Here is a 15289-nt window from a genome sequence, read left to right as displayed (position 1 = left end):
TATGCAAGCATCACACTCTCACTTAGTATACACACACCCATAGACCTTGAGTTACCACTAGCTGAGTGAACATGAAAATGGAGGCTAAGAGGGGCATGTGTGTGAGGGGAGGTTCCAGACCTGTCCTACTGTGTGCTGCTCTTCTTCTTAGAGAGCACAAAGTTCATTTCTCACTTTCTCCCATCTTGCAAATCAGCCTCTAATGAAGCCTGACAAAGAATGGGTTCTCAATCAGTCCTAGTCTGAAGGGACAAACTCTAAATGCTCATAGTTTTAATAGGGCTGAGCCATTACAAAACAAACCACAGGAAGAGCAACAGAAACTTTTCCTCATTCTAGGAACCCAGCCTATGATCTAGGCACTAACTACTCTGAAATCCCTGCTGCTCACACACATCAGCTCACCTTGTAAATAGTAAGCACTGTAATGTAAAATCTGCAGTACATCTCAAGAACTAAGCTGGTAATGCCAACCATCTACATTAGTAACCAAGCACTCACAATGAAATGTCTAAAAGGCCACCAAACTGACAGAATTCTAACATGCATAAAGTATCAAAAGCTTGTTCCAAAGTTGCACAAATTACAAAAAAACAAACAACAACAAAAAAAAGTGCTGGCTGCTTAGGTTCCACGTGATTAAAAAATAATAATAAGCAAAATGTTTAAGTTAAAACTGTACTTTATTCCAGAACATAGACCACAGGAATGTATGCTATGTGAAACAGAAATAAAATTATACATCTAAAAATACAATTATAACCATGAGATTTGTTCTCATAATAAAATTAATTATACTAAGATGTGATTCTTAAACTACTTAAGAAAAAGCTTCATTCATAAAATAAAAGCAAGTAGAAGGCCTTGCCTATCTGTAATTTAAATTACTATCCAGTGACCTTTGCAAACTACAATCCAAATAACTGCAGGAATAAAGTTTTAAGGCCCGAAACTGAATTTTACTTCCCACCTAGACTCACCACGCTTTACTAATCTTACACAAAGGTCATCAGTGGACTTAAGTTTCAACAGTTCACCCCTAAACCTGCCAAGCATGAAACTCCTTCCTTTTTTGGAGCAACTCATATTCACTCTGTAGATAGTAAGTATCTGCTAGTCATAATCAAATTACTGCCTATAAACAATTTTCAAATGTTACCTGAAGAAAACTGATATTTGATAGTTTTATGAAATCAAATTAGCTGAGCTTTAGCAGAAAGGAGAATCAGGGTCTCCAGGAATGGCAGAAGAAAGAGGTTGTTTAGTTTTCAGTCTAGATCGGGTAAGGCGGAGCAGCTCTGTAAGGAGCCAGTACTAAAGAAACACAAGAGGGAAGCTACAGCAGATACCAAACACTCATGGCCCAGCTGGCACGGTCAGAACTCACTGTCTCATGTTTATCCTCTTTTTCTCCCTGCCCGGTGAGCACAAGAAAGGTTTCATAGAGCTACAGAGTTTTGAACACATTCATGGCAATCTGGCTGCTGTGTAGGAGATACAGTAACTCTATACTCTGCCTGTAGTTAGTAAAACACCGAATCTATCATCTGGCCTGTCAAAGACAGAGCAATCTATCTCAAAGAATGATTGAAAAAAGCCTTAGAAGGCAAGATAAAAGTCAATATACTATAAACTGCCACAAAGATGGCTTGGCAAGTAAAGGTGCCTGCCATCAACCTGATAACCTGAGTTCAATTCCAGGAATCCATGTGGTTAAAGGAAAACTGCCTCCTGAAAGTTGTCCTCTAACTTCCATGTGTGCCATGGCATATACTCACTCCCTCAAACGTGCACACACAGGGGAGCACACATGCACACACAATGTAACTTTTAAAAAATCAATACACTATTCCAGGACAGACTCCAAAGCCACAGAAAAACACTGCCTCGAAAACAAAACAAAAAAAATCCATGCACACACCTTTAATACTGACACTCCGAGGCAGAAGCAGGCAGATCTTTGTGAGTTTGAGGCCAGCATGGTGTATAAACCAAGTTCTAGGACAACCAAGGCTATCACAAAGAGAAACCCTGCCACAAACACACACACACACACACACACACACACACACACACACACACACACACACACACACACACATACACCTGTGCACATGTGTAAAAGGTGTCTGTATTTAAACACTGCTTTGGATTACAAACACAGGAGTTAACAGCTGGTGTAGTCAGACTACCTGCTGCATCACTGCTATGTGACTGACTGGCTGTGTTGTGTCCCTTGCACAGTTCTTTTCTCATCATTCACAAATGGGAACAGCAAAAGCCCCCGCCCCCCCAGGACTGGCATGAGAAGGAGGTTACACAAAGAAAACACTCACACAACAGCAATGAAGCATGGAGTGCCATTACCAAATAACCTGGGTCTGTTTTATAACTAAATTCTTGACAGAGATGCAGCTAAGAAATATGATTCATTAGTAGCTAAAATGGAAATGATTAACCAGATATAACATGTACCCTCCCATCCCTAAGTAAAATAAAATCCTACAAGAAAGTCTGAAAGTCAATAAAGAACTTCTCTGGACAGAATGCACTGGATAATTTGTAGTTGCTTCTATTAGAATTTCCAAACATCTAAAGCATGCATTTTATAATAGAAAACCAGCACCTTTAAATGCATAACTTATTACAATGGAGGCCAATTAACCACTTTTATGGCAAATTTGCCATAAAAGTCACATTAACTGTACCATGAACTCAACAAGGTCAGCTCTGCCAAACTTGAGAGTTTAAACACTGAAGTCCTAAACATTACATGCAGTAAAATCACTGTCCATGGTACTCAAGGCAGGCTCCTCCTCTTAGGTAAACTGTCTAAAAAGGTATTACTGCAAATTCATGTACTCAGAAATTTAAATCCAGTGTCTGAATTGTACTACCCTTTTAAATTAATGATTAATAATAAGCATCTTTCACTGTTTAAAAATAGTATTCCATCAATACAGTTCAGTAATGCTGTCTATAATATTAAATAACAGATATCCAAATAGCCAAAGTAACTTAAACACACCCAGGAATTAACTGTTAGAAAACACACTGCCACAAGATAAAAAATAAGGAAATCTTAAATGTTGCCAGTCAGAAATCAAAGTGCTAAAATTGCAAATGTTTGTAGGGCCTTTGATCCCAGCAAAGGTAGTCGGATCTCCACAGAGTTAGTGCCAGGACAGCAGGGTTGCACAGGAAACCCTGTCTATGGAGGGAAAAGGGGAAAGAAAAGATATGGATTTGGGAGGGGCAGGATGGGAAGGCAAGGAGGATCTGGGAGGAGGTGAGGAAGGAGAAATCACCATCAGAATATGTTTTTAAAAAGAAGAAAGAGAAAGGGGGAGGGAGGGAGGAGGGAGGGAGGGAGGGAGGAAGGAAGGAAGGAAGGAAGGAAGGAAGGAAGGAAGGAAGGAAGGCTATTTTAATTAGAAAACAATGTCAACATTAGACAAGGACATTTGGCATCTTTCTTACACTACACTGACACTACTACACTGCTGCTCTGTTCCCTATGCACCCTGAAAAGGGGCCTGGGACAACAACAAATTGCACACTGTGGTTTAGGTGGTTTGGGTCATATCCTCAAACTTAATAAAAACGTGATGGTCACTACTGTGACTAGGTGTGGCCAGTATTACTGAATAACAAGAATGTGTAAAAAAAAAAAAGAGAGAGAAAGAAAAAAGAAAAAAGAAAAATAGAAAAGAAAATGCTTACATTGTATCACTAGTAGCTAAAAATTAAAATGGAACATATTAAAACACAGAAAGTGGGAAAATCTGTCTAAAATTAATATTGCAATCCACTCTCCCATAAATTCAGTGTTCATTTAAAATAAATTACACGTTTATGCTATAGCCCCACTTGAAAATGTCATTCACAGAAATCAAACTTTAGAATACATATCATCATCATTGCTACAGTGCTAGGGATTAAATCTAACATGTTGTGCAAGCTAGGCAAGCACTTTATCTGTGAGCTTTATGTCGAGCCCCAAGACAAAAAAATTATAGACATCTCTTAAGTATTTTATTTAGGGCATAGCTTATAAATTGTAGTCTCCCAAAATCTTGGGAGTATTCGGTGGCTCTTTTGGGTCATCTGAATAAAGTATTTTTGTAACAGTTATTAGACAGTATTAGGCTCTCCCATGTGTTGGCATTTGTACAGGTGGCCAAAACTTACAAAAAGTGGCAGTATCTTTGATTTTATACTCCGAATGTTTGTAGGTGGCTAATCAATTTCAAAATAAAGTAGGCTTGAAATACATGATGATTTCCTATAGTGGTCACATTGTTCTGTTCCCACTACTAATCACATTGTAGAAACTAGCACAAAGAAAAGGAGCAAAGCAGCAAGCTCAGGCCTTCAGACAGAGTGATGCTATTATTCAACACTAAGATATCAGGGTTGGCAAGGACTTTTTAAATAGAACACCAATGGTTCAGGAAACAACCCCAAGAACTACACAAAAAAAGTTTCTGTACAGCAAAGGAAACAATCAGCAGAGTTAACAGACAGCCATTGAATGGGAGGAAATCTGACCAGTTACACTTCAGACAAGAGGCTAATATCCAGAATTTACAAAGAATTGTCAAAATCAAATATCAAGGAAATAAACCTCCAATCAACAAATGATGAATAGATGGTTTAAAAAATACAAATGGCCAATAACCATTTTTAATAATGTACACTATCCCTAGTCATCAGTGAAATGCAAATTAAAACACTACTTCACCCCAGTCAGAATGGCATCATTAATAAGTCTGACAATGGGGCTGGAGAGATGGCTCAGTGGTTAAGAGCACTCACTGGCTGCTATTCCAGAGAGGGCCCAGGTTCAGTTCCCAGCATCCACATGGCAGCTCACAGCTGTCTGTAACTCCTGTTCCAGAGGATCTGACACCCTTTTAGATATACATGGAGGCAAAACACCAACGAATATAAAACTAATAATAACAAATCTGACAATAAGTGTTGGAAAGAATTAAAGAAAGGAACCCTTATTCACTATGGTAGAAGTATAAATACAGCCACTGTGGAAATTAGTTTGTAAATTGCTCAAAAAAATTAAACTACTATATGGCCCAGCTATTTCACTCCTGGCCATATACCCAGAGAAGTTCACACCCTACTACAGAGATATCTGCACCCCTGTTTTCCTGTGGCCTTACTCATTATAGCAAGGAGATAGAATCAGCACAGCTGTTCCATCTACAGCAGATAATGGCCGGGCGGTGGTGGTGCATGCCTTTAATCCCAGTACTTGGGAGGCAGAGGCAGGCAGATATCTTTGAGTTCGAGACCAGCCTGGTCTACAACAGCTAGTTCCAGGATAGCCTCCAAAGCCACAGAGAAACCCTCTCTTGAAACTGCCTCCTCACGCATGCACAAAAACAAAACAAAACAAAACAAAAAACCCAGCAGATAATGAAAATTCAGTATACACAAAAAATAGAATACTTTTCGGCTCTAGAGAAAAATTAAGTTGATAATGTTGTAGAAAATTGAATGGAATTAAATATTAAATGAGGTCACACACCTTCAGAAAGAAATAATCCACATATTCCCCATCACATGTGGACTGTAGACAAAAATATCTGCATATATGTAAACAAATATGCCTGTGGGTACAGTATAGCATGAAGGAAAGAGAACAAGAAAGGCTGAACATGGGGATGAGGAAGGGCTGAATGCAAGTAACGGGCACCAGTTACGAAAGAAGACTTAAAGTTCTAACTCTGTTACAGATTTTGGGTTTGGTGGTGACTTAAGTACATAAAATATATTCAACACTGAAAATACAAACTTTAATGTGGAGCTCTGCAGTGTCTGCTTCAGATGCTGATCCTAACTGTACATTAAATTCATCAAGTCTTGTAGATTTTGGATCTGGTTCATTTGGGTGCATAATATTTGTACTCACTTGCAAGTTTCATTTATAATAAAGTTCATTAGAACAAAGAAAAAGAAAGCCAACAGGTCTCGTACACAGTGCACTCTGAGCAGACATAAAATGAACAAGTTCTCTAAGAATTAACAGGAATGTAAAGGGCAGCATTTACCTGCTTTCCTTTAAGTTGATTTTCTTGTTTTTTTAAGTTTTTAAATTTATTTTTATGTGCATTTTATTGTGTATTTTTGCTTGCATGTATGTCTGTGTGCTACATGTGTGCAGTGCTCTACTGAGAGAAGAGAGCATGGGATCCCTTAGAAATGGAGTTAACAGACAGCTGTGAGCTGTCATGTAGATGCTGGGAATCAAACCCAGGTTCTTTGGAAGAGTAGCCAAGGCTCTTAACCACTGAGCAGTCTCTCCAGCCTCATTTGATTTCCTTTAAGAGAGCACATGAAACCAAGCAGCAGAGAACCAGGAGCCACAATCCTGACAAAGTACAGGGACAACTCCTAACCAGTGAGGCAGGCAAACAGCAAATGGGCATCATCAGAAAATCAGATCTTAAGTGGCATTCTCTGGAACACATCTTCCCAACCTGGAAACAACTCAGGGCACATTCCTCACCACAGAGCTGGACCCCACTGAAGTGTGTTCTCAATCTGATTTCATCTTACCGAAACGGTTTTAAACAGACACAGACACAGACACAGACAGAGAGACAGACACAGACAGAGAGACAGACACACACACAGACACAGACACACAGACACACACACACACACACACACACACACACACACACACACCACAGAGAGACACAGACACACACCCCTACCTGTGAAAAACATCTGGAATTGCTTGTCTAGGGTCAGTCAGCAAACTACAGCAAGTTCTAAAGGGCAGTAAGTGAAAAGACAGTTCTACCCAGTCTGTTCTGACTACCGAAGAGCTAAGAGAAAAGATGCCAGTCTATGCCTACTGTCCTGCTGCAATTAACAGCATCCAGCTTAAGTCAATGTTCAGAACGGTCACCCTCTTGCAATGTAGTGGCATTTACAAGGTAAAGCATTATATATATATATATATATATATATATATATATATATACATACATACATACATTATATATATACATCAAAAACACTAACAGTGTTATCCATCAACTTCCAAGTCTCTAAATAGCTTCATTCCTGACACATATCTGCAAACTTGAATGATGCAGTCTCACATTCTTCAAGTTTCAGGCTCAACTTACATTAGGAAACTACTGTCCAGCATTACAAGGAAGCATTTTGTCTAGTGCTTAGCTTCATTTTATTAAGCATATTCACTGTCTAAATTATGTGATACTGGCCAGTGACATATGCAAAACTTGAGAGTGAATTTTTGTTGTTATTGTTGCTAGAACAAAATCCATTCCAGGGATAGGGGAAAGAAATCTAAGCCAGTTAACCTGAGACCAACAAACACAGTCAATCACCCTTGCTTTCTCAGACAGCTTTAATACAGTTCTGAACTCCTAAGTACTTGGGATCAAAACCGTTTTTTTGGAGCTCATGTTTTTCTGGGTTTTATAATATCTACATGTATGTAATAAGGTATTCTGGGGATAGAGCATGAATTTAAACATTAAACTTACTTGTTCATGTTACACTTTTTTATTTTTAATTACTCATATTTACATATCCACACTTTATAAAGAGTCTACATGTAATTCTATACAATATTTTCATGTGCCTATAGTTTTACTATAATCTGTCATATGAGGTAAGATGTTGATTTTTCCACTTCTGGTAGCATGTTAACATTCAGATTGTTTTGGCTTCCGGAACATTTTGGACTTTGGATTTCAAATTGAGCAGAGATGTTAAGAAAAATGTGCTTGTGAATAAACAAAATCCATCCTTGATAGCATGTACCTGCCATCAACTCCCAGGTAGAGACACCAGCAGGCCGCATACCCGGGGATTTTCAGGCCTTATCAGGATGTCAGTGCTAGCAAACACTTACCTACCCAGAACTGATAATCAATGGGATGTGTATAGCTTGTATGTAGGAATGTATGGAGTGTACGTAGGAACACTTCTTAGTACCTACCTTACAAGTATAAATGCAAGCCAAGAATATATACCAATCCTTGTCCTAGGCATCTTCTAGGTAAATGAGCAAAATCTACTGTAGGGGTCACCCTGACCACGCCTCCTGGAGCTGGCTACAGGTGTACCTGGCCACGCCCCCTAGGGCGTGGACTGGGTGACGTGAGGGTAGTTTAAGAGTCTTTAAGAGTCGGGGACACATGTGGGAAAGCCCTCTCTTTTCCCTGCTGCTTCGGCTTGCTCCGCTTTCCTGCCAATTGGCTAGGTGCTCAGTAAGGCATATTCCCTAATAAAATACCTTAATCATATTGGTGAGTCACCGTTTATATCGATTTATAGTCTACATATAACCTCTGCTAGGAAACTAATAGAAACCCCAAAGTTCTTGACAAAACCAGTGCTCTCCGTAATGTAGAAATAACTTTCCATATTATATAATTACGGAAAGTAAGTTTATATGTAGTATCTAGTTATTATATAATTTTCTGACATTACCCAAAGTTCAAGTCTGGCAAAAGTGTTTAAAAACAAACCTGTGCTACCAGAACAATAACCAATGTCTAGCAATAATGCTCTACAGATTACAATTACTCAATTCACCCGCAATAACATAACAATAAACTTGTTTCTTAAGCTTCCACCAACTTGGTACCAAATCCTAATATGGTTCCCATTTTCTTTTAATATGAAAGCCAATTTCTACAACTATTCTACTGTTGTCATTTAATCACAGTTAAAATTCCATAAAAAATATACACTTACAAAATTTATATTCTACTGGGCCAACAAATTGGCATAGAACAAACAACAAATTAGAACTGGTCTAAATGCCATTCTAGCCTATGTACCTAAGTAGTCACCACCAATACCAGTGCTATATCTAGCTGCCAAGCACCAGCTTAAGAGGGCAAGGTAAGTCAAGACTTACCATGACTGCTGTAAAGCAGACTGCATGCAAATGCACCAGCAACAAGCTCCCAGAAAACAAAGAGCTCCGGAAACCTTTCACAACAGTTCACTGTCATGTTGACAGTCATCACAGGCCTACTACAGTGGCACTCTGTGGACTCAGACACCACCAGATGCCAGCTTCTAATTCTCAAACCCTCTTCCAGCATATATGGTATGAAAAATTGCTCAGGGCTTCAAGACAGACCAGTGCTTCCAAAGAACAGCTACTGGTGATGTTTGCAGGAGGCAAGTGACACCTACCTGACTGTTATCTATGCAACATGTGTAACAATTATGCCAAAAGACAGACAGTTAGCATGCTGCAGGAGTACAGAATTCAAGAACTGGCTATTGTGAGAAACATTTCCTTGTCAGCATTACTTTTCTTCTTCTTCCCATTACCAGCTGTTCTGACTTTCTCCCCATGAAGTCAAACAGAACCTAAGTACTTGATCTCAAGTGGTTAAAAGGGGAGGGTAAATCAACTTCCACTTACGTGTGAAATTCAAACAAAAATATGGGGCATAAAGCATTTACACAAGTCCAAATTTTCCAGGAAAACAAGCTGTTTCAACAGTTCAATCATCTAACAATTACAAATTAACCTGCTAAAAAATTCTGGACATGATAACATCTGAAACTGTTATAAACAAATAATTTCCCCTTCCTCCATCTGTTTTTGACCCCCCCTCTCTGTGTGTGTGTGTGTGTGTGTGTGTGTGTGTGTGTCTGTGTGTCTGTGTGTGTCTGTGTCTGTGTGTGTCTGTGTAACAGCCCTAGCTGTCCTGGAACTCACTCCGTAGACCAGGCTAGCCTAAAAAACTCACAGAAATCCATCTGCCTCCAGAGTGCTGGGATTAAAGGTGTGTACCACCACCGCCCAGCAGAAAATAAATTTCTTATTGATAAGACAAAACAAAAAAAAAAAACAAAACAAAAAAACAGTATCCTAACAGTATCAGACAAGAGCTACAAGAGTTCCTAAACACAAAAGTTAACTAGTTAAAGGGTTATAACAACCATTCAAAGTCACTAAGGGAGGAGGAAAAGAAGTCAAGCATGCATGCCTATAATTTTAGCACTAAGGAGGCTGGGGCAGGACTATCACTAGCTCCAGGCCATTAAGGGAGCCTCTGTCTCAAACAATAACAAAAAAGAACAGGATGACCAGGCATTGTGGCACAGTTCTTTAATCCCAGCACTTTGGGGGGGGGGGGCAGATGAAGCTCTTTGAGTTCAAGGCCAGCCTGATCTACATAGTGAGTTCCAGGACAGCTAGGGCTGTTACATAGAGAAACCCTGTCCTGAAAAACAAAAAGAGGGAGGGGAGGGAAGGAAGGAGGAAGGAGATGCCTGTGAATATTAAATCTCACCAACAACCTCCTGTTTCACTTACAATCACAAGAAAGATTCTTACCAATACTTTAACTACCACTGTGACCTTAAAATTTTTCCAACATAATTAGGTTGCATGACAAAGCATCATTACAACCTAACTATCAGTTGAGAACAAGGATGTAGCTATAATAAGCTATGCAATTACCACCTCTTCACCTGAACACTTCCTAGTCCATCTGACAGCAATCTCCAAGTTATTTTTTGCACACATCTTTTAGGTAATATCATCCATCACGTGACTTCTAAGATTAACCAAGCAATCAGGTGAACCATGTTCACCAATAATAAAGCATATGTGGGTGTCCACACAAATTGTGGGTTATCCTCCCCCCAGAGGCCAAAAGGAAAAAAACAACTAAATAATAAAAAAACAAATGACCAAAAGATATCTCATGAAGATAAAGGTCAATAATTTAGTAAATCAGTATAAGAATAAAACATCTTTATTATATAAACAATTTTCAATAAACTTTTACAAGGCATCTATCCCATACTTTGTCAGGAATAAAGGCAAACACAAAGTAAACTGTATTCAATATTTCTTTCCACAAATGTTTACCAAGTACCAATCTTGACAGATAGCAATTTTACAAGAATAAATCTTTGAATTCTTGCCTTTATGTAATGAGAGGGAGGAAAACCAGTAAGTCTAATGACAAGCCTTGGTGAGATTTGTGGTCAACCAGAGAAGTCCTCTTCTGAAAAGGTACTGGGAAGTTAAAAAGATTCACAGGGGTACTCTACCATCATAAATCATTAGAAATCCCTAAAGTAATAAAGCCCTAACTTTAAAAGGAAGAGAGTCCCAAAACACTTTGAGAAACGTGTTTATTCGTTTCCATGGTGGTCAAGGTATTAATTCAGCTTAACACCAATCTTCCAGTCACAAAGTACACAAGAACCTAGGACCCAAGTAAGGGAATGAGTGAAAAATATTCACAGCAACCTGCTGATTCCTTGAAGTGTCCCCTTTTAAAAAAAATTGTGAACATGAAGGAAAAAGCAAACGTAACCAGGACGATGCCAAAAACATATCCTAACTTTCTTTAAAAGCAAATATAATTCAAGTCTATCATCTTGCTAAATATAGAAAGCAAAGAATTATCAGTGATCAAAGCTGCCAGAATCCACCAAGTCACAAATTACCAATGGAGTTTAAAATGTGATAACAGATATGAACACTGTACCAAAAAAAAAAAAAAAGAAAAAAACTCATTATACTCACAAACATACAGAGTGACCAATTAAACAAATATAAGGGTTAAAACTTCCACAATCAACTTCTGCAGTGAATCTTTAATGTTTATTGAACATCTAACAAGAATTGGTATAATAATTATTCTCTTGAAGAAAATTGCTTGATTTGTAACAGCCAAATGGAACAAAAAGCAAGAATTAGATAGTAAAATTAATTTCAGAGACAAGCTTAGACAAACTAGGCTGAAACCACTGGCCTTACAGGACTGAATTTACTTTCATGATATAATATGCTAAACATAAAGCTTAGCTTCAAATCGAAGAACAGAATAATTTTAATAGCATCCAAAGATTCTCCAAATAAAACAGAAAATGTGAGCTAGCCATTACATAACAATAAAGCTAAGAAAAATTGCATTAGACATTTTTGGAAAAATAACTTCATTAAGAAAGCTTTCAATTACAAGTCATTTCTATAAATAGAACTGTTCAAATGTAAGGTGAGAATAATGTAGTATGAAAAAGATAACCCCATTATTTAAAATTCTTTAATGTCTTTCACTGTCTATACAACTCTTCACCTGCAGAATAACTGGGGGGTGGGGGGGAGGTCTCCCAAAAAAGCATGCCAACTTTAATAACTGCTCGTATCCCCAAAACGATACGTAAAAGTTTCAACTTAATTCTCATAAAATAGAATCAAATTAAATCAAATATACCTTATTTGAAATTCTTTAAAGTTAGCGCCTCAGCTTAAGGCTAAAAGTTGAGCTGAATACTACTTCTTGAATGAAAAGATGCCTCTTCTTAACCATACTTCAGAACTCTCAAAACAAAAAATAGAAAACAGAAAGAAAATTCACATGACTAGCAATATTTTACCTCCAAATTTTATCCTGCCATTAAAAAAAAAAAAACCAGCTAATTATTCTGAAAGACAAGACAATGCTGAAGGTAAATTACTAGATGGCTACTTTCTAAAAGAATATCTATGAATGAACACTTCACAGTAAACTTGCTTACTAAAACGTAACTCGTAAAGTCATTGTAAGAATTATGAATCAGGAGTAACTTAACATCGCGGGCATGCAAACTGGCAACCTGAACCCAATAATTTACCTTAGCTTGTCAATTAGGGCTCGGGAGGAAGGGCTCTAACTAGGTCAAGTGTGCTCACAAGACAGTGAGACAGAAGGAAGGAAAAGCCTCCTTCCACAGACAAAATTAAGCCAAAAGGGAGAAAGCCAAGAGTGAAAGCGATTACATCGAAAAGACTGCTCCAAACCTACCTACCCAACATGCCTTCGCGGCTAAGCGCTGCTGTAATTTAGCAAGCACCTATCTCACAACAAATCAAAACTAGTGCTTTTTCCTGATCCGATACAAATCCATCCCAGGTACAGTGTGGGGCCGTGCAGTGGAAGTCCTCCTCCGTCGGCCCCCGCTGTCACAAGAAGCTTCCCGCCAGCCACCCAGCTCGGCTCGCACCATGTCTGGGGCACTAACCAAGCGGCTAGATACCTGCGTGTACCCCACCCCCAGAATCGTTCACAGCTCCTCCCGCAGCCCTCAAACGAACTGCGGCTGCACCGGGCTGCAGCAGGGGTGCCCGGCCAGGCCCGGATGCACCCGCGCACTGGCCGCCCAGGGCTCACCGCCGCGAGCACCGGCCGGTCACGTGCCTCGGAGGGGCCGGGATCCGCGTCCCGACACTAGGAAGACGCCATCAAAGAAACTGGCCGCAACCAGGACACGTCCGCCCCAGGGCTCGGTGGAGCCCGCTAGGGAAGCCCACGGCCTGGAGTGGGCCGCGTGGGGGGGGGGGGAGAACTGCCCAGTGCGCTGCCAGGTGGGGGCCGGGTGGCACAGGTGGGTTGTGTGGGCACAGGTGGGCAGCCAGGTGGAGTCCGGCGGGCGCAAGTGGGATCTGGGGACACGAGGACGCGACTAGAAAGGGTCCCAGTGACCCAGGTGGGGGTCCGAGGACACACGTGGTTGGTCAGGAGGGGGTCCCGGGGACGCAAGTGCACGTCCAGGTGCGTCTCTGGGCGCAGGTGGCCAGCTCGCCCGCTCCGCAGGCCACCGAGACGCCTTGAACCCCGCCCGGGCGGCGGGGCACGTTAAGAGGCGACAAGGACGACCGCCCCTTGGGACCCTGGTGGCCGGCACGGTGGGCGGAGGCCGAGGGGGACGGGGCCGCGGGCGAGGGCGGGTCCGAGGTCTGGCTGGCTGGCTGGCGGGCGGGCGAGCGGGCGAGCCAGCGGGGGAGGGGCGGCCGCGGGACCCTGCAGCGCTCAGCCTCCCGCGGCCTCCGCGTCGCCGGCCTGCGCGCCCCCCTCCCCTCTCTTCCCCGCTCCTCCCAGCCCCGGCGTCCGCAGCGGCGTCCGCGCTTACCTCGGTCGGCTGGCTGATCTCGAACAGGTCCAGCCGGTTGGCGTTCCAGTGGTGAATGATGTCGGCCAGCTTCCGCCGCTCCTCTTCGCGGCCGCCCGCCGACATGGTGGCGGCCGCTCCTTCCCTTCCCCACGGCCGGCCGGGCTCTGAACACCGCAGGCCGCCTGGCCACCGCCGCCTGCCGCCCGCCGCCGCCGCGCGTCCTCCGCCGGGCTCGGCCCGCGTCCGGCCCGCGCCGCCTCAGCCCGCCTCAGCCGCGGCCGGTGCGCCGAGCGCCGCCCCCCGCCCGCCGTGCGCGCCGCGCGGCCGTGCGCGTCCCCCGTGCGCGCGCGCGCGTGTGTGTGGGTGCGTGCGTGCGTGCGTGTGTGCGCGCGCCCCTCCGCTCCGCTAGGTGCTGCTGCGGGGCCGCGCGCTCCGGGGAGCAGGGGCGCGCCGCCGGGTGTCGCGCGCGCGCCGCCGCCGCCCCGCCGCCGGCCGCGGTGAGTCCTCCTCGTGCCCGCGCCGCTTCTGGCCGGAGCCCGCTGGGTCCAGACGGCCGCGCCGGGTCCGCCCTGGGCAGGCTGAATGAGGTGTGGCGGCGGGCGGCGCGGCGTCCTGACGGGTGGGGCGGGCCCGGAGCTGCCGAGCCGGGCGGACAGGTGGGCGTGGGCAGCGCAGCCGGCGAAACTGGCTCGCCCTCCCGCCGCGGCCCTGACCCCAGGGGTGCACTGGCTGCTGGGGTCACATCCCAGCTGACCTTCCTACGGAGGAAAGATAAATTATTATGGTTGTGGGTGAGCGTCAGTGCAAATGTTTTCCAAGTCCTCCTCCGGCTCCCGGTGCTGTGTGAAGCCCCCGCATTCCTCAGCCGCGGGCAGGGAGCGGCGGCGGCCTTTGTGTCTCCCTTGGGGAGCGCAGTGCCACCTCGGAGGAGACAGCGGACCAGGGGGAAAGCACAGGGAGCGACATTAGTGTGAGTTTTTTTTTTTTTAAATCTTTTAAAGCGTCCCGGTGAGCGTGGAAACCTAAAAATTAACTTCAGCAGCAAATGTTGTGGGTTTTACCGACGTCTGTTCCTTTGTCTTTTTCATTGCCTCTTCCCTGCCGAAAATATTTGTTGGCTGAAGAGCACATCCAAAAGAGCTGTTTGGTGAAATTGGTGTCTGGCTTTCTCTATGACATGCTCTAGGCGGAAAAAAGCCTTCACCCAGGCTGAGTGTTGTGATACGCCCTATTAGACACGGCCCCTTTATTTTTGCTATCATCCCTCTCCAGTGTGAAGATGTTTTCCCTCAACCAGTTGGATTTCTTCTTTTGTAGGAGAGAAAAGCATCTGTCCTCCAGGCTTTGTCTGCTCCGTGACAACACC

At 43.0% G+C, this 15289-nt stretch overlaps 1 protein-coding gene across 10 annotated transcripts in view; it reads right to left on the bottom strand.

Moving 5' to 3' along the window:
* Window positions 1-14160, bottom strand: part of Afdn (afadin, adherens junction formation factor) — a 113214-nt gene extending 99054 nt beyond the window's left edge. For 6 of the 10 annotated variants that reach the window (XM_027401153.2, XM_027401154.2, XM_035440449.1 and 3 more), the window contains exon 1: window positions 13942-14159. In XM_027401153.2, the coding sequence (XP_027256954.1) occupies window positions 13942-14046 (105 nt within the window). In that variant the 5' untranslated portion in view covers window positions 14047-14159. Of the gene's footprint in view, window positions 1-13941 lie in introns of all 10 variants that reach the window. The other 4 variants (XM_035440451.1, XM_027401155.2, XM_027401158.2 and 1 more) reach the window with 1 other exon arrangement.
* Window positions 14161-15289: the final 1129 nt, after the last annotated feature.

The sequence above is a fragment of the Cricetulus griseus genome, chromosome 2 (assembly GCF_003668045.3).
Source record: "Cricetulus griseus strain 17A/GY chromosome 2, alternate assembly CriGri-PICRH-1.0, whole genome shotgun sequence".
NCBI lineage: Eukaryota > Metazoa > Chordata > Mammalia > Rodentia > Cricetidae > Cricetulus > Cricetulus griseus.
Note: the sequence above shows the minus strand (reverse complement) of the source record. Positions and strands in the feature narration are given on the sequence as shown.